The sequence below is a fragment of the Falco rusticolus genome, chromosome Z (assembly GCF_015220075.1).
Source record: "Falco rusticolus isolate bFalRus1 chromosome Z, bFalRus1.pri, whole genome shotgun sequence".
NCBI lineage: Eukaryota > Metazoa > Chordata > Aves > Falconiformes > Falconidae > Falco > Falco rusticolus.
The window spans coordinates 72,466,771-72,487,749 of NC_051210.1; the positions used below are offsets into that span (position 1 = coordinate 72,466,771).

General features: G+C 39.1%; 1 protein-coding gene across 1 annotated transcript; it reads right to left on the reverse strand.

Annotated features, from left to right (window-relative positions):
- Positions 1–368: 368 nt before the first annotated feature.
- On the reverse strand, positions 369–15,806 carry SUB1 (SUB1 regulator of transcription). Its single transcript, XM_037373492.1, is given in 5 exon segments — positions 369–3,837; positions 6,271–6,379; positions 12,077–12,192; positions 13,720–13,808; positions 15,705–15,806. Coding segments are annotated over 4 exon segments (393 nt in total). The 5' UTR covers position 13,808; positions 15,705–15,806; the 3' UTR covers positions 369–3,757.
- Between the last annotated feature and the right edge of the window lie 5,173 nt (positions 15,807–20,979).

Consider the following 20,979-nt stretch of genomic DNA (forward strand, 5'->3'; position numbering starts at 1 on the left):
GCTTTTTTCTGTCTAATCTATGGTTACGTTTATTGTCAGATCAAAAAGAAACTCCGCTGAAAAAGAGAATCTGCCGTTTTCTTAACAGTTGCAACTTATCAGGCACTTCCCTTCCATTTGATGTTTGAAAGTGTGTTTATATCTGCTGCTTCCATTGTTTATATGACACCTGTTCTTCTGCCATAGTGAAAAACTTCCATCCCTCAAGGCTACACAATCAGGCTCCCACCCAAAAACATGGACCAAGAATAAGATGGCTAAGTTTTCAGATTTCCAAATGACAAGTTGCAACAACCAGCAGTTCCTATAACCATTTAAGAAAAAGCAAGTTTTAGTGCAGCTAAATTTCTATTAAAAATAACACTATGTCAACAGAAGTCTTCATTTATTTCCAAGTCTTCAGATTGTTATTACACGTATGCCATTTAAACTATTTTTTATTTGAACATTAAGGTAATTACAGTTGGAGGGCTCAAATTTCCAGTGGCCTCTGTAGTAGATACCACCAGAGCAAAACATGAAACATTCCACATTGTTAACAATATGACATTTGAGTTACCAGAATTACAATCACCAATTTTTTTGCTAACATAAGAAGTTTGATCACATAAGAAGTACGCAACTGGGGTGATTCCTTTAGCAGAAATATCAAACTGAGTACTGCATGTGTTTAATTTCAATATGAACATCTCCACATAAGAGCAACATCATACATGACAGTTGATTTATCACACATATGGTACTTTGGCTGCTCTAACTGTGACTTATTTTTCCTCCTAAGCTCCATAGTAGGTTTCATTTATGAAACATATTGCTAATGTGCCCTGCATAAACATCAAGAATTAAATGTATCTTTCTTCTGCCACTTCAACAGGGAAGGGAGCAGTGGTTTTATCTCATACAACATAGCCTTTTCATTCATGCACCATTTTTGTCCATTGACACTTCTACATGTACCCTAACTACCATTTTGTCTGCAAGAAAATAATCTTTATTCAAAAAAAAAACCCTGAATTTTCTTCTCAAATTAGAAAGACTACAGTCATAGACAATTACATATGACAAAATCACTACCACCTATTTATTTCAAAGTTACCACTGAATGTGTCAAATTTTTGTCAAGTAACAAGCACATCAGTCATCTGAGGTGTAATGAACTGGCTCACAATTCAGCTCATCCCATTCTGGAGTTCATGTGTTTAACTGACTAGTTTTAGTTACCTTTTTTATAGGACACTCATGCAGATGTTGAGATTGGGTCAGGTAAAATATACGATACTTTATTACACACAGAAATACGAGTGGCAGGTGGAAAGCCATTTTTAAAACACAGACCTAGTGAAATCAAACTGTCCCAAGTTTATCAAGTAAAATAGGATAAACAGCTCCAGTAATTATCACCACAAATTCAGCAAGGGAGTCATCTATATAGGAACTTGACTAGTTCTTGATTAACAAATATTAATTTCTTTGGACACCGCTACCATCAGTTTCAACGAGAACTAACCACTGTATTAAAACTTCTTCACTTACGCCCCCTATAAATGAATGAATTTAACCCTCCACCTTCCTGAATACAATTATATTGTCCTCTGATACACAATTGCCATCCAATGACCTACTACCACAGTAATCTAAGCGAGGACAATGTTTCCTCTAATACAGTCACGCACTTTAGCCACATGAAAGTTTTGAGGTAAAATGGGTGACATCTGGTTGCAAACTTTCAGATTTAAAAGAAAAAAATAATCATATGTACATACTGCAAATAAAGAACACCTAGAACCTGTCAATGGTGATCTGAAGCAATTTATTTCATTCACTCATCTGTGAAATTTTAGCAGATATTTCACATTTATACTATTTGGTCCAGATATCCATACATGTCTTTAAGAGTCACTCAAAATACAATGTTGTGCCCAGAAAAGCATCTGCTACCACAAAACATCTCTTCATCCTTTATTCACCCTCAGGCAGTGCTACACAAAAACAGATCTTAACTTTATTTGTGATACATCAACAGTGGGTAAGTCAGGAGATATCTGACATAATATTTAAAGTTTGATGCAGTCACTATTCCTCACCCTTCAATAACTGTTTGTATTGAATTACTATAAATTCTGCAACACAGAAACAGTGTATGGCACTTCCATGCTTGTCTGCAATATAAACAAAACAGGATTTACTGTTTGTTCAGTTTATCTATACAAAATTTAAAGACATTGTTTAACATCAAATGGCAGAATTACAGCCAAACCAATTAAGCTGTATATTCACTACATAGTCATGAAATGTCAATTCTCATGATTTTTTTCATCTTCTTCCTTCAATTAACTGAAATAAGTCAGAAAATTAACTTCTCCAGTTCTGCTCTTCACTGTAGTTACTATGTGTCAGCTAATGTGTCAGCTAACCTTGATCCTTTGCCATTAATTTCCACACTACTATGCCTCTTATGTCTCCGAGTTCTCCTCAAACATCGTATTCCCCCTTCTTCATTCCATTGTTTTGTGTCATCTACAAAGAAGCCCTTCAACTGGAGCAGCATCTAGTCTAATAGAGCTTCCACTGGACAGCTTTTCTTAACAGAATAGTACAACGGTTGACAAGTGAAGTTTGCTGGAGACATGATCCACTATGTACCAGTGCTCCACTGTAGGCACCAAGTACCTTCTGTACACAAGATAAAACAGCTGTGCACATGTAAGCCACACAAAACAGGCCAAGTTAAGTGATTTGGGCAGGCAGTGTGGACAGGCCAGAAGCACGACAGCCAGACACTTCAGCTGAAGCAATTTTAATCCTGTTTGACTGTTTAACCTGTGTTACAGCCTAATTGAAGCATCGTTTACGCAATACTCTCCAACAAACAAAAGCCCTACAAAGACACGTTAACTGTTCTTTTCTATAGAATAACTAGTTAGTATGTGTTCGAGAATGAATTTAATGCAAAGCTTGAAAAAGGTACCTAACTAATAACCACATCTGGAGCTTTTAAATACTTACTCTGAGGTATGTCTATTACTGTAAAAGTTTATGCATTGCATTCTAAAGTCTAGGGTCCAAGAAAAAAAGGCTAACTGTATTTTCTAAGTCAAGCAAGCTATAGAAAACTGGGAAGAAATAGCATGTGGTTTGTGTGCAAGTGTTATTATTTAGCATAACACTTCATGCAAGTAATGCAAAAAAAAAATCTATATACTCAGGACTGTTTACATCTGAATAAATAGGGTAAATTAGCAAATACAGTATTCAAAATTATCTACAAAAATGTGTTTTACCAAGTATTCACTGTTTGTATCAAGTCTTAAAGCAGAAAGCTGTCAGGGAAATACCAAAGAGTATGAAATAAAAGAAAAAATTAAATGCAGACATTCTCAGAAATCTCCTCAGAAAACAAATTCATTTTAACCGATAACTAAACTGAAACTAAACCAGAAGACTAAAGCTATTAAGTGGCCTTATCAGCAAACATCTTTGATCAAAAGGCCATAAACAAGTATGCTTTACATATTATTTGATTTGTTTATTTTACAACATGAGGTCAAAGCAACACATCTCCTTTTAGTAAAGTATACACAAATAGCCTCACTCAGAATACACTTTTAATGCACATAAAAAAAGTATTCATCTTACAAATCGTTTTGCAATCCAAATATACAATAGCTTGGAAAACAATATTTTAGAAAACTAAAGCCAATGTAAAAAGACTGCTTAGAACAATGAAAATGATAGAAGTTTCTGTATGGCTTTGTCTTTACAGTTTTCTTACTGCATCATCAATATCAGAAATCTGTTCCTTCAGCTGGTTCCACTGTTCTGGATTTAAAGAAATACCTGAAATGCATTAAAAACAAACACTTAAGACAAAAAGAAAATTTTGGCGCAGGATCTTACATAATTTTATTAAGACTGGTTTCATACACAAAGTCTATGTCAAAACTATTAATGCTTGAGATACTTCCACAACCATCTTTGTTACAAAGTGAAAGTACTTATTTGGAACACTTCAGTTTAACTTTTACGCTTTAGCTGATCTCTGGACAAGTTTAAATTACAAAGACAATTAGTATGGTGTAACAAATCCAATCACAAGTATTAAGCTAAACATGGAAAGTAAAATAGACCTCTGGCCTTGACAGAAGGCAGCTCAGAAGCCCTGGGTGAGAAGAAGAAAATATATTTGTATTCCTGTTGGCTTCTAAGCGCCATACCTCTGGACTGAACTTGTATGCACTTTTAAAGTACCATAATCCTGGGGTTTTTTTCCTCCCATTTTTTAAAGCACTATATATAACACATACTGTAAGCAGCATTTTGGAAACTATTCCACTCCCTCACACTCACAAACCAACACGGAAATTATTTTTTCACTTCAAGTTCACTGCAGTTTCTAGTGACATTCAATCAATAATCATTCAGTGCCCCACAACCTATGTCCTCAGTTCTAAATCTGCTTCCTCAGGCTTGAGTCTAGGCACATGTTTCCTTTGTGCCTTAGCCTCTTCATTCTTCCCCTACAACCTCTATGACAGGCCTACGCAAGTACAGACCCACAGGCCTACCTCTCATACTCTCTTCCCACCAGATGGTTCTCCCATTTACTGCCATTCTCCCCCATCACTGATCAGCTTTCCTTCATTGCTTTCTCCCTGTAGGTGAAGCCGGACTTGTAAACAAGTGAAACACTGAATTTCATTTTTGGGGCTCATCGCCCTTTTCTTCTTCTACCATCACTGTCTTACCAGGGCACCACAACATCTCTGAGCAGCAAGCAATCTGCATGGAGCTACTCTAAGCAGCTTTCCACCAGTCTTTCAAGGGCAAGATTTTATTTTAAACAATTAAGTCAGGTGTGGTAACCATTATTAGGGGACCAAATGTCAAGATGTCCCTGAACCACAAACCAGATTAAGTGCACCCAGTTCAGTCCTTCTCTTTGAAACAATCTGATACAATTTAAGCTGTTGGGGCTGGGCAGGAAGGGTCTGGGTTTTATTGGACTGCTTATACCATTTTTAGGACAGCTGGATAAGCAGCTCTTAAGTGCCTCAACAGAACATTAATCTCACATACTGTATCAGATTATTATTAATTTTATCCTAATAAAATTCAGACCCTCTTGCCACATTGGTAAACACTTCTACCTACATCATGTAATTTTTGTCACTTAGCCTACCCATCAAATCTCATTCTAGTTTGCCACTCAAACTTTTATGCCCCTTGTAGACTTCTACCTCAAAACACAGCAGGTTAAAGTCCTTCAAAGTCAGAGTAATTTTTTAGTTACATAGCAACAACAAATCCAAAATAAGTTTTCCTGTACAGTACCAGTACACCTGTTCATACAAACCTATTCTCAGTGGTTATTTAAAAAATGTTGAAAGTGCTCCTCAAGCTTTCCAAGCATGCATTCACTGAATTCCCCCCAGACACACCAGAATAAGGTAACAAACTTTGTACAGATTGTACATTAAACATCTTCAATTTCCAGGTAGAATGTTTCATAGTTGCTTACTTCCTTGGCACAATATGAAAACCAATTAAAAGAAGGCTTTTCTAACAGAAGCAACATGACTTCTAGAAGAGCGCTACTACTGCAGCTATCCTTGCATCCTCATCTTGCAGATGGTAAACTTCTGGAAATGGTTCCATGAAGGCATGCCACAAAAAGCAAGGATGGGAGTAGCAATTAAAAGTACAGTGGCTTATGCTGTGTTGTAAATTAGAAATACCAAAACTTGGAACATGAGGTATTTTCACCTCAACTAAAATACTGACATATTTTTCCAAAATTAGTCACATTAAATGTTTTAATGATTTTAAGCTAAATTTTGATAGCAATTCAATGACATAATTGTTCTAAAGAAATTAACATCTTATCACAAATAAGTACGTTAAATCTTTTCAGCTTTTTTTAAAAATCCAGCTGTAATAGAAGAAATAAATTGTGTTGATTAAGTTGGGGGCGGGGGACAGGGAGCTCGGCTATAACTGCCATACCCAATCTGCTTGTATTTGATGCCTCCATAAATCATGGAGGACCCATCTGGGAAAATAGACTCAGGCCAATGAACCCACTTTGCTTTTGTTTATAATCTACACATAAAACTAACCATTTGTTAAAATATAAACTATAGAAAAGTAGAAATACTACTTTAAAAATACCATGTAGCAAGAAAGTATACAAATTTGATACGCAAAATCCATTTTGATCCAGCAAACCGCAGACAATGTTTTAATACAAAGTAACATGAAGCAGAACAATACCTTTTCTGCCAGGCTTCATTTCACCTTCTTGATCCATCCAATATTCTCTAATATCAATTAAGACTTTCCCTTTAAAGTCACGGACACTGACATACCTCATTTTGCCAATCTGTCAAAACACATATAAGGGTCTTTTAGGTATTTTACATATTACAACATTCACTTTTCCCAGCAGTATCAGATTTGGACATGTGACATAGCACACTGCAGCTTATTTTAGACACCAGAGACACAACTAGTTCAAAAGCTTAATCCAGAGTAGTCAGTAGGCTGGTAAGCAATGACTTAAAACAGGTTGAGCATTCAATGCTCAACAGAAAAGTAGCTCTCCTAGAATAAAAGTACCTATATTCTTAACATGCTTATTTTTTACAAAAGCCACTGATTCGCTATTTTCCAAAAATATTTTGCCTCTATTATAACCATCTTTGTTCACAGCAGTTGTAAACAAACAGGGAAGAGGGAGCTCTACTCACAAATTTTAGTCCATTCCATATGTACAGAAAGCAAACTACACATTCACATGAGGTAACCACAATTTCTAAAGGGGTTTTTGTTTCGTGTTTGTTTGGGTTTCTTCCTTCTTTTCTTAAACACAGTATACACAGATGGAAATGAAACTCAGCCACCAACTGTCCCGTGCCCATTCCCAAGTCCTTATGGTGCTTCACTGGAACTATGGTTAAAAGGTTATTTCAATGTACCAGGTATTCCAAAAAAACCATTCAAATCCTTTAAGTTTACCAGCATGTAGCATAGTATGAAATGACGTTGAAATTCCCTAATTTCTGCACTACAGTGGCTTAACTGAATTATGAGGGCACTTTTTTTTTTGGGGGGGGGGGAGGGGGGGGGGGGGCGCGAGAAGGGGACCAGGGGGGTGCAGTCACACGTGACAGCTATGCCTTACACTGCATATAGGGTCTACATTTAGGCTACACATTTAGGCTCATTAAAGGTCTTTCCAAATTTAATAAAAAATTATTTGTTTACATAAATTCAAAGTATAATGTGAACTTGACAATCAGAAATTAAATAATAAAACCACAGTAAAATACAATTCATGTAAGAAATTCTTAGAATACTACATGCACCTTCTGGATACACTTTATGAAGAAAGAATACATTCTGAAGTAAACCATTTTAAAATAGAATATTCCTTCCTGAAAAAACATTAACTTTAGTTCTCAATTTCCTTAATTTATGCATCTCACACTTCGATACAAATTTAACAAGGGCCCAAACACATCTTACTAGCACTAAGACTGACCAGAAAAGCTGAACAACTCTCCAATCAACTAAAATCATTAACAGAGGTTTAAGTCATAAGCTACTATTGCACAAAATAGATATAAACAAAAATGCTTTATGTTTGCTTAAAGCAATTTTTCTTCTTATGCAGATCATGATAAATTAACTCTAAAATTGATTTTAAAACAATTTGGACATCTTTAGATTCCCTAAGCCTGAAGCAGTTTCTCTACTTCAAAGTATCCTTTAAAATGAACAAGGCATTACAGTTTATAACATAGTATTTTTTGATTGACTTATTAAATAGTTTCACAGTACTACAAATATAACATCCAAAAATAAGTTATGATGTCATAGTAGCTTAGTTCTTTCAGACCAGACTTGGTACCATGCCCAACTCCATCAGCGCTGCTGACAAAGAATATCCTAAGTAGCCTGCACAAACAACGTTTCTTGGGTTTACCCTTTAACACTTCAGTGACTTTTAAGGTCACCATTAAGAACAGCTTCAAGCAGTAGCTTCTGCAACACCTTTATTTTTCCAGGGCTATCAAAGAATATTAGTGCATTGCCAAGTAATTCCAGATTTGCTTTAAGAAAAAAACCTGATACAATATAGCAGATTACAGCTGCAAATATAGTAAAAGGGGTTAGGATTTGAATTTTAAGACAAGACTTTGTCTTAATTCAACTACAGTAAGACAAAGGGCAATAATGCAAAGCTCACATTTACTCAATCAGTTAAGTCTCACCTTAAATGGAAACAGCTCCATATGAAAATGCTAAAATTAAGTCTTACATGACTGTCTAGATTTCAGCTGAGTGTTCCCATCAAATTTGAACATTTAGTTGAACTGTATGCAAAAGCTGCTACTGCTAAAAGCTTTAACTAGGCTTCTGAAGAACAGTTTCAATTAACATCTAAGTTAAAAACTTCAACTAAAAACTTGATTTAACTATTTAAGTAAACCAATGTTTCTTGATGCACAGTTACCTGCAATTCTGCACAGAGTCATTTCTATACAATTCTTTTTTCTTGCAGCAGCTGACAGTCCTAGAATAATTTCACTGATCTAAGCATCTCTGTATCTCTATAACCACAGCAGTGTCCAAGGGTTGTATTGATTTATAGCTGTGTAGTTACCGCAGTTCAATCTCCATAGACAAATTCATATGCTTTTTATTAAATATTACAGCTCCTTAGATTACACTATTCTATTGAATTACATAAATCAGAAGACATGAAGGGCATTATTTCCATGTTTCTGTTCCTTAGAATAAAATGCACTGTACTGTGTCTTGGTTCCTTTCACACTATGCAGCTGACTTCCTCTATGAGTTTCAGCAATCACTTCTTCACAGTTACTCCTATTTCCAGTTCAGCTTGTGTTGCGACGGAGGGAAGACACAGTCACTCAATATGAGTGATCAGTAGACTTTGTTTATTGTCCCTTACAGTCACCTTTTATGCCTTGTTATAATTAGCTCATACATATTACAAAAGTTAAGCTCATTATTGGTTAGTTGCCTAAATACCAAGCCCGCCCCTAGTTTCTCTTCTGTAGTTATCTGTTCCCACCTGCAACATTCTTTTCCCACCGCGATCTTCCTGTTATTGTGTAACAAGAACAGCCAAAGACAGTGTATTTTTGCTTTACTTCACATAAGCTGAGAGCGATGTGCATTTTTGTCCAGCCAGCTGGACTATGTCTATGTGACCCTTTTCAGCTAGCCAGTTATCCACAGGCTTGATTAAACTGTGTACAACTGTGGAAGTAGAAACAGCAAAAAAGCATCCTTTCTTAGCTGATAACTGCATATACAGCATTAGAAGGAGCACAATAAAGACTCCTGTCAACAGCAAGATCTGCAACGCAACAAATCCATTGTGAAATGCATCGGTGACCACCTAGGTTTCAGAATTAATGTGCTAAACCAATCACCTTTCTAGAGCATCATAAATTTATATATTTATCTACTTTTAGGAGCCTATGATAAAGACATTATACTGGGAAACCAAAGCACTTATTTCTCACAAGTCAAAAAAGCAAACACAACCCCAACTTCATAATAACAAAAGGACAAGCAGGACAACACAGAGAGGGGCAACTTTCGAAGTAACAATTTCAGTGAAATGCCTGATCACACAAAGTGGTTCTACTCTGGGTAGTCATTAATACTGCATCCTGAGAGCATGAACACACCTTACCCAAAGCAAGCGTAGGTAGATGACAGGATCTGTCAAATTAACCAAAGCACACGATATAGAGCTCATGTTGGCTTGAAGCCATGGACAGGAATCTAATGTATCAACACCAAACCCTTCCACATTAACATGAATACTGCTTGTCTTTAAGGCCCCTAGTAACACATGCCAAATGGAGGAGGATAAATTTCCACACCCCAACTGCACCCAAGTCCTGTAACAATTCCAAGGTATACTAGGCTACCTATAAAAACTAAAAAGGCCAAGACATGTAAATAAAAAAAAATACACTTGATCTCTGATACTGAATTAATTCCCTTGTACTTACACTTGTACTATTCTTCATAATCAGTTTCAGAGTATCATTATACCAACACTAGTCTCAAACAAAAATAATGAAATGTACATCTCCACGGAAATGCTGAATCTTCTGAATACAGCCATCACAATGAGCTCTATATTAAGGAAAGCTGTATACTTTAAAGAATGCAGCCTGAGAACGTAGAACAACAAGTTGCAAAGTTCTGCATCATTTGCTGCCACTCCCACACACAGTATGGACACCACAGAACTTCTGATTATCCTGTGAATGCTTTACAGCCTGATTTCCATCTATTGAAGCCACACTGGGAAGTTATACCGCAAAGTCACTTGCACATCACAGATCATTTTACTGCAGCGGGAGAGCAGAAAGGAGAGTTTCAAGTATAAACACACAACCTGAAAAATCAACATGCAACTAGAGCTTCCAGCATGCTCTCCTGGGGAGGGGGTAGAGAGAGGGCAAGTATCCTCAGACCTACAGTGGTATTTCTACATTGAAACAGTTGCATCTTCCTTAACCCACACAAACTGATGTAGCATGAAAAAGCTCACAATGTTTCACACAACACAATAAGCCACCTAAAAGAAATACTGTTGTAACTAAAAGGCAGGCAGAGACTAAGTAACACTGACATTTTAGGTCAAGGTGATACTCAAATATTTTTTCTGGTTTATATTCAACACTGGAAGAATCTTGTTCTTAGACTAGTGTAAGAGTCCTCCTCTATTGCCTATTTTAGTAACTTGTTATTATCTTAGGTCAAAAAGATTGAAAGAAACAGATCACACAAATAGTTCTGCTTTTATTTGAAAAGGTTTGGGGTTTTTTTGCATCAAGAGAGCAGTAAAAATTTTAACAGCTTTGTCCAAGGCTGGAATTTTTGAACTTATTACACATACAGCATAAAGCTTATACATAATTTTTTTGAGCTCTAACTGCAATTCACCTCTTAAGATACAGAAGACACTATCTCCTTTTTCCAACATGGTTCAAAGCATGCCCCAGCAGAACTAGAAGTTTAATTTTCCTTCAATGGGGAAGTACAGGCATTGCCTTCAACAGAAGCTCTCACTCCCAACTATACACAAAGAGGAAAGCGAGAACTGATACATTAAAAATAACTGCCCTGTATTACAATATCAGTTAAGCAGGTCATCTCTCTAGAAAAGTTGGTTGGGTTTTTTGCCATATTACTTCACACAACTACAGCCCCACACCATTTCTTTTCCCTTATTCAGTGTTGAGGCCATCTTATTAGCCACTTCTCCCATACCCTTTCAGTAACTTAAGAATCAGAGTCTCTAAGAATTTAATTTCCAGGCACATTTAATAAGCCTTGATCCACACCCCTAAAATACATAATTCTGAGCTACATATATTCTCGCACAGCTTTCAGCACACTGCTACCACCTGAGCTAACCCCAGAAGCTACAATACCTTGAATTCACAAATGCATCTTGTCACTGAAAATGTACATTCATCCCATCTTAAAAACAAGGACAATGTCAAGAATTATACCTTTCTCATTCTTCAGTGAGAAAAATCTGCAACATAAAACAAAGGAACAAGCAAACCTATTCCAAGACGCTGTCTTACAATACAGGAGCCTAGCTGCCCTTGACCTAATTAAATACAAATGAAGAGTCCATATTTTGGTTTCCAAGAACCTTTTTTTCAAGAGCCCTGATTAAAAAACATTTCCATGGAGAGACAGTCCTGATCTAATATTTACAGTATACTCATGGTAAATACCTCATTTACCAACAAAATGACTACCCAGAGTTACCAAGGGCAAAGACATCAGCATTAAAACTACTGCTACAGCTCAGATTCTTTTACTCTGCTGAAACCTGACAATGCTTTTTCTGAGCATCTCATCTGCATGCTAGCATTGTAATTCCCTTTGTCCAAGGCTTCAGCAGACGAAGTGCTACGCTGCCAAGATATTCAGACCACCTCATAAATTTATACTGAGTATGATGTAACTGTTACCTTAACCAGGCTCTAAGAGTTAACAGTTTTACCTGAAACATATTCTCATCTCTATTACTGCTTTGCTTAGAAGACGCTGCACCTTTTGAACTTTCACCAGCTTTTGTTTCTTACAGCTTTTCGGGAGTCACTTGCTTTTCCGCTTCGCCTTGGAGCAAAAATATAAAAAGAAGAGCATGAACCACAACTTGTTCGTGTTACAGAGAAGTTTACGTTAGAGGTCACAAACTACTGCTACAAGCGGTGATCACCTTCCTGCTGTGAAGCCAAGAATCCAATACTGTATATTTAGACTGAATAGAAAAAAAAGAAGTATCTTCAAATAAGCCTAATCTGTTCCCAGTGAAGTTCACCATAATACTTTTGGCTTCAAAGAGATTACATTAGACCAGCACATTCAAAATCCATCTGCACAGTAACTTTTGGTTCAGTAGTTAATAAAAAAATTGGACTCTGATAGAAGTTTCACCTTCCTTTCTACTGAGTGCAAGAAAAAATGCAGGACAGCTTACAACTCTTCTAAAAAGAAAAAAAAAATCAGATGAGCTAATGAAGGATCTAGAAATTACCTCAGGGTAATCGGATCACCTGCAGATGCTACAAAATCATTCCCTAATGGTTATATAGTGACCATGCCCAGCCTAGGGAAGGAGGGAGGAAAGTGTAATACAAAGATACCAAAATTAGTCTCACCTGCTACAGTTGTATTGATAACCTCTTTTAAAGACAGACAGTTACAACACACTGGAAGGTTTAATAGAAAAAAACAGAACCCACGTTATTGCCCACTGAAGTACTGTTAGACTATATTCGGAATACACTTCTCTATCAAAAAAAAAAAATCACCTGACTTTTCTCTTCTTTCAAGATCTGACAGAATGCTTAATTGCAAAGTGCAACCACATCATGTTTGAACCAATTCAGTAAAGACTGAGTCTCTACACATACTACATTAGAAGACCTGACATCTGTGTTACCACCTAGGATTTCTTAAAAGATAAACTCACTCAGTTTTTTTCTGGGTTGTTTTTTTTTTCATAAGAACTGATGTATCTATACAAACTTAAATTAAGTACTATTAAAAATAAAGAGAACACTCAAATACATTTAAAACAGTCAACATATGTTAAAATTAACCAACTCAAAGACATTCAGGTTGGCTCAACTTTTAAGTGAGAAACTAGCAGATGGTATTACAGTAAACGTTAAGAACCTGAAACGAGAAAAAGAACATGAACAGATAAGCACGCAGTACATGGAGAACAAGGCAAGTCAATGTTTTTCTTTTGGATAAGTAATCCAGATACCAAAAGGAGGGAGAAGGGGCTATCCCCAAAATTAGTCCAAATTCTTGCCACCAGAGCAGCTTACACAGAAGCCTCCTATCACTTGCCCACAAAGCAGCAAAGAATTCTAGGAAGCTTGTGGTTAGATACATCATATGGAAAACTCTGGAGAGAACAAAATGCAACTTAAGGCAGAAACATTTTATCCACCAAACCCTATCTCAGGTGTGGTTTTTGTTGTTTTTGTTGGGGAGTGTGGGGTGGGTGGGAAACAGGTGTTTTGGGTTGTCTGATAAATTACATGGAATGACATGCAGGTTGTGACATAATGCTCACCTAATTCCCTAACCCCAGTCTGAAACGTAAGAGTTAATACAGTAGTAATAAACTGCATGTAAGGTTCACCTTTTTGTCAACTTCACTATCTGAATCACTTGCAGATGAGCTTGAAGACACAAGTTCCTTTGACTTAGGCATTCTAGGAAGAGAAAAATAAGTAGAACACTATACAATAATACATCCCACTACAGCTGAAAAGCCATCTTCAAAACTGTTTGCAAAGTCTCTTCTTGTTCAGACTCCTCCCCTAAAGACCTTCCTGCCTTTTCATACAAGCTTAATATATTGTAGATAAGATCTCAATCACTCTTACCTCTTCTACCTCTTCCCCTTTTTGTCACGACTGCATTAAATCAATGTTTTATTTCTGCAGTTACAAAGGACAATTTTTCACCATTTCATGTAACCCTAGATATGGCAGAAACCATGATGTAAAAAATACAACACAATACTGTCCTCCAGTTGAATTCTTCATATTACAGTCACAAATATAAACTATTAAGGCCCTAGCATTACCTGTACTCCTACATGGGCATTTTGACCAGTTAGATTTGCAAGTAACACACTAAATAATCGTCACAGATGAAGCTGAAGTTCCCATCGATAACCCAAAAGTCTGCAAAACACCACAGTTACAGTGTATACGGTATTGCATTCACACTTCCACTGCAGCTTCAACACATCATCACTAGAGCCTATTCATTTGCCAACAAGTGGACATTCAGCTTTCTTTGAATGCAATGCTGCCAGGTGCGCTTCTACATCTCTCTGGTATGCAAATTGGTTAGATAAGGCAGTTGCACATCTGCCTGCCACTAGCAATTCTAACAATAACACTCATTTCTTCTTTTAGAATAAAATAAGCATCCCAGAGAGAAAGTGTATAAAAAAACTACAGCTAGGAAAGGCTAAGAAAGATTAAAGAAGCATATCTCGGGGGGGGGGGGGGGGGGGGGGGGGGGGGGGGGTGGGGGTGTAAGAATAGCAGTGGTCTTAAACTGGTAGTGAAAAAAAAATATTTGCAAATGAAAACGGGAGCCGAAATGCTAGTGGATCAACGTTGGTTCCAAAGTAGGATAAGTTCTGTCGTAATAGCTGGAGCACAACGATGAAACGTGTAACACTAAAATGAACAGGGTGTGGGGAAGCACACAGAAGCCACGCTGCAGGATGGAGGCAGAGGACAGCCGGTATGGACAACATAAAAATAAGCACAAAGACAACATGAAATCGTGGAGCCGAACCCGAAAGACTGATGCGCGGGCATCAGCAGGGCATAACCTCAGGGTCCTCATCAGAATGGGGAGTGACATGGAGGAAGGTGGAGGCGGAACTGGAGCAAAAGAAACGTGGGTGGGTAGGTGCCCCTCGGAGGGGACTGGCAGGCAGAGGGCGAGGAGACACCAAAGCACCAGCGAGAGCGAGGGCGGAAGGAGACGGGCCAAGGTGGACAAGAAAAAGAAGGAGAAAGACGGCCACACGAGCTAGGAACACGAGGTAGGCGGATCCCAGCCGCCATTTTCCTCCCCTATTCCCCTTTTCCACAGCTCGTGTTACCCCCCCTGGGAAGGAGCGAGGGCCGCAGGCGGGAGCGCGATCAAGGACCCCAGCGCCGGCCGGGGCAGGGTGGCACACGGCGGCTGCAGGGCACCGCCGCCGGCGGCCACAAAAAGCTGCAGTGCATAAAAAAAAAAAAGGGTCGGGGGTCGTCAGCGGGCAGGATCAGATCCGCGCAGGGGGAACGGAGCCAGGCGGTCCTCCGCCGCCATTTTCCCCTCACTCAAATCCTCTTTGCCCCCCCAACATGGCAGCTTCTCTCGACAGCGGCTCCTCCTCCCGCCCCAGGCCCGCTCCACAGCGGGCAACCCTCCCGCAGGCAAACAGCGGCACCGAGGAAAAGGGGAAGCCTCGCCACCAGCTGCCCACATGCCTCCGCCCGGCCGGGCAGCGCCAAGGCCCCAGCAGTCGGCGACAGGGGCGGGGACGGAGAAAATGGCGGCGGCCCCTACGGCGCGAGGGGGACCCCAACACTCACGCCTACTCCGCGCGCCGCTCCTCACTACCACGAGAGAAACGGAAGTGATGTGCCGCGGAATCCCGCCCCGCACCACGTGGAGGGCGGGGGGACACACAGGACGGTGTTTAAAGGGGACGCGTCCGTTGCTGCCTCGTTCCCGCTCTCCGCCCAGAGGGGGGCTGCGGGGCCGGTTCCTGCGCCCGCGCCCTCACACCAACCGAGCGGCAGAAACGCGCCCTGGGAAGGGAACCTGTGGGGCTGGTGGCAGGGCCTTGCCCCCCGCCGCTCGGCTGCAGCAGGCACCCCTCGGCGCGCGGCCCCGCGGAGGGGAGGCGCCGCCGGCCGGGCCTTTGCAGCCGCTGGCCGCAGCTGAGGCCCTGCGGGAGAGGGCGGGAGGAAAGCACTTAATGCTAAAAAGAACCTTTAAAAAGAAAAAAACAAACCCAAACCAAAACAAACAAAAAACCCCACAAAAACAAATAATAAAAAAAAAAACAACTCAAAGGCTGTTTTCCTTTGCACGCTGCGAGGGTTCCTCGACGTCGTTCAGAGCCGCCCGGGCAGCAGCCGTGCCCGAGGAAGCGCCGTCCGGCGGTGTCGCTGCGGCAGCTTTGCTATCGAACCGCAGCCGCGGGGCACCGAGGCGCTGTTGAGGAAAGCGCTGGTTCCCCTTTCGCTCGTCGGGCGGCTCGGCTGCGCTGCCCCCGCAGGGCTTTGGGGCGGGGGGCAGGTCCGTGAGGGCGCCCATCTTGCGGTCACCCGGGGCTAACGCAGGTGTGGAGCGGCGTGGGCTGAAGGCTGAAACAACCTCGGTTCTATTTTAAACACTTTCTAAAAGCCTCTAAGAAAAAAAACCCCACAAACAAAAAACAACCAACAAACCCTTTGAAAATGGAATTCGACAATCTTGTCTATTTCGTAACGGTTACCCCATACACACTGTACCCTCTGCACCGTGCTGGTGCCTTCCGTGCCTTCCTCGAGACTCGGGAGGGCTGTAGGCCTAGCTGATCTGAAAATGTATGCAACAGCTTCTGAGATAAACGAAAGTGCACCTCTTGGACGGGAGGTGGGGAAAGGGTCCTCTGCCCTCAACACTGTGAAAAAGACTCTGGCACCTTTGCAAGCTGCCGTGGGCCAGGCATGTTGTCGGGCCATGAGCGGTTTCATGTTGTGTCTTCCTCTCTTGCCTATTTGAGCCTGTACTTCATTTCAGTTTATGATGAGATTAACATTGAAGTATTATCATAGTCAATACAACTTCACACAAAGCTACCATAGCCTGTTTCGTTTGTTTATCACTCTTTGCACCTATCGGTCATCTAGCTGTGCTGTAAGCATAGCAGGATGCTACTGCTCCAGAGCACCCATTATCACTTCAGTTTACGCCTTTTCTCATTGTTACTACCTCTAGACCTGTGCTTTTTCTACCATGACAACTCCAGCTTTTTGTAAAAAGCACAAGCAAACTATCAGAAATAGGTACTGGACTCTAGTCCTGATCCTGGTTTTCCAGTAAAGGTGGAGTGGAGCGGTGGCTGATTAGCCTCTGTAGTTTCAAGAACACACACCTATGAATAAAGTGTTTACAAATCAAAATTCTTGGGCTTTTTTGAATTCCAAAGATCCACATGCCACAAGGAGAAACATCATGCCTCAGGAAGGGATAATCCGCAAAAGTCAGTATTAGCAGCTGGAAGTCCTAATCAGTGTTTCTGAAAAAATACTGACAGGAGGTGGGCAAAGAGATTTTTTAAGGGATCCATGAGGTAGTCCTTACAGCCCTCACCATGAAATGAGGTCAACTGGCTCTTAGTATGAACCAGTTTTTCACTTTTCAATACAGTAGCAGGAAACCAGGAAGTACCAGAAATTAGAAGTGCACTCTTTTAACTAATTATTGGAAATTGGCTGTTTTGTAATGTTATGTATCTTGCAAAATGGAAAGGAAGAATATACAGTTCTTAGTGCATGCCTGACCTTTGCAAAATTAAACCATAGTTGTTTATATAGAATCAAAGCGCAGTAAATCACATGCGTGCAAATATAGTGATTATTGCCACTGTGCAAATACCAGGCTTTTCAAGCCATATAATTGTGGAACATGAACAGATGATTCATATAATACTTAATGCTTAACTACAACAACAACAACAAAAGAAAATACTTATTGCACACAAGTTAGTCTCCACATGTGGAGTATTAAGTTTGGAAAAAACGTAGCCTTTTTTTCAAAGCTTTTACTAACTTTTCAAATTAGAATAGTAATGGCAGTTCAGGCCTCTGTAATCTGTCTGGTTTGCTTTCTTACAGGTCAACACCTGGTGCACAAAGGTTCTTACTAAGGTTTTAGGAACATCACATTCAAAACAATTCTTTATGCATTTTTAATTAAGTCCTTCAGCCTTGAAATAAATCAAAATGACTAAAAGAAAGAGATTTTTCGTTGGATTTCTCCCACCTGCAGCATTTCCTCCAAAGCAAGCACCAAGTTTATTTTTTGAGCTGAATTCCAAAACAAGTCAGTGAAGGAAAGGGAGTATTTGTTACAACTGGAGATTCCGTGTTCAGTTTTTCAGTAATGCTAAGTTCCTTCAAGAATTATTCTGGTCATTGGGTATGGTGGCTGTTTGAGCTTTTTAGTAAATTGCCCTTACTGTATTTTATTCTACTTAAAAAGAAGAAAGAAGCTACCAAGAAAAAAATGTTGGCTTTAGAGAAGTGGGAAAGGAGCCTTAATTTTTTCCAAGGCAAATTTCTTCTGTTACCTTCTGAGTGAGTCATGTATCCCCCCAAGGGTTATAGTTCACTTTCTGAGCTCTTAAAATAGATTTTTGTAATGGGTTTTCTCCCTCATCAAACGCTTTCCTTCTGTAGTTGCGTAAAAGGGTTTACATCTTCTAGTTACTGCCTGATTGTCCCATTTCATATCACAGTCTTTGGCTGGGAAGAATGTTGAAGCATTAGCTTTTTCTTTAGAGAGAAATTTTAGCATGCAGATTTGAATGGGAATGCTGAAAAATACAAGCTCATGCTTCTGATCGCATAGCAACTAGTAACTGCAATGGTTGACTCTACAAATACTAAAGCTGGTAGAAAATAAATTTTGGGGCAAGGACAGAAAGGGACTGCTCTTTAAAGTTGCAGTATTCAGTATGTAGTAGTAGTTTAAAAGGTGGATGAAGAAATTGGCTGAGGAAGGGAAGGCTAGCCTATAATACAGACACTGATTTTATTAAAGTGTCAGGAAAGAAAGGCTAAGTGTTACCTCCACGCAGTATTTTTGCTTATATACTGCAACTGGTTCATTTGTCATGTGTGTATGATGTGTAATTTGAGTTTGCAATAACACTTGCATAATTTTGTATTATGCTTATGTTTGAGTGATAGGATTTTAATGTTGCAATTCTAAATACTGATAACTTCCATTTGTGCTTTAATAATTTTATTTATGTTATGAACACGTCTGATGTTATGGTCACTGTTCGGATGTCTAAACCTTGGTATTAAAAGTATATTTTTTTTGCTTTAATCACTTAAAAACCTTGTGTGAAAACATAGGGTCTTTGTCTCCACTACGTTAGAAACATGTAATTTCACTTTAAAGTAAGAAGGTTGATGAACTAACTGATGAAGGTCTTGTCTCTGTAGCTATATGAAATAATTTCCAGGTGAGAATATAGCACTGGACTCCTTATACTGATAGTAAACCACTTCCTATCTAGGGCTTTTACAAAGACAGCAGTAAGCATTAGATGACCTTTTCATGAAATAAATGCACAGCTTCTGTTAACATGGTCTGTACTCTGCTGTGTCGGAAAGCTTTAACCTGCTGCTGCATCTTCTGTGCCCACTGCAGGTATTGCAAAAGCCAGCTGAGAGACTGATTTCCAATAAACTGGAAGGTAAGAAATCTTACCTCCATCTGGTACCACCACCAAAAAAAAAAAAATTAGTGTTTGCAGAGAAGGTACAAAAGATCTAGAGTTTTCCCCACTGCATTTCAACTACGGTTTTGCGAACCTATGGTAGCAGCAGAGACATGTGTCTTAGGTGTTAAGGTAAAATAGTAGGATTGATGACACTGCATGTTATATAGTGCTTTCTTCTTCTCACTGTATTTTGGAGATCTTTCATATAGTTGAAATGAAGGTCAAAGATTTGTTTTTCCGAAGGCTAGCTTACCATTTTTGCTGCTGTGATATTTTCAGAGGCGCTGAACTTTTCACAAATAGAGTAGCTGTACTGTTTAATTCCAGATCAAAGTTTTGTTTTCCAGTATATGTTTTAATTCTGGAAATTCTTGGCTGTTCTTCTGTAATCTTAATAGGAACAGATATGAAGAAGTTTCTTTTTCCTATTAAAAAAAAACCCACTTTTGAATGCTTCACTAAACCTTTTATGTCTTTCTCCCTCTGCCACATGATTTGCACTTTATCACTCCATTATTTCTTCCAGTTAAGGTTACAGAAATCAGCAAAGTTCAGAATGCCCAAAGGATCTAATCTGAATTTATTAGTGTTTCATTTTGAATCAGATCTGATATATATGTCTTACAGAGATGCAATCTTGTTTCATAACCCACTGAGGTTTTTTAAATATAGACTATGAATCTGATCCTGCGAGCTAGTAGTAACCTAAATACATGTTATGTAATGGTACGCAAAGTTACCAGGAAGCATCAGGTTCTTATGAGGAAGCTGCTGAGGGAAAAACTTTTATAATAACACTGGGTTTTTTTCCCTGACAGAATGGTAAACCTTATTGACGTTCATTTTTTGGGGTTTTTTTGTGTGTCACACTTAGTAAGTGTGACTCCTCATAAAGTATATTGTAATCTTTTTGAAGTGATATATGCACTGAAGATTCAATATGCAAAATTCACCCAGAAAAGTAATCTGAAACTTCTGCTGAAATTGCCGCTGAATTGGGCTGCAAAACGGGAACTTATGTTCAGGCATATGCAGGGCTGAAATCACAAGATATAGGGTGGTATCTTTGAATTAGAACTAATATAAATTACTTGGATAAAAGAAGTTATGAAGCCTAAGACAGAAATCTGTATTTTGAATAAGAAAGTTTTTGGTTTCCTCTGCTTGTGTAGCCAAAGAGTAAATATTCCAAGTTCACTTCATCAGTGAAAAAGGAATAGGCAACTGCAGGTCTACCTATTTGCAAAATACAGCTTTAGTGATACAGTTTTAAAAGGTGTATGAGTGTCTGTGTGTGTATAGAGATGTTTATGTTTTTAATTAAATGTGTATTGAATTCAGCCTAGAGAAGAGCAGGCTCT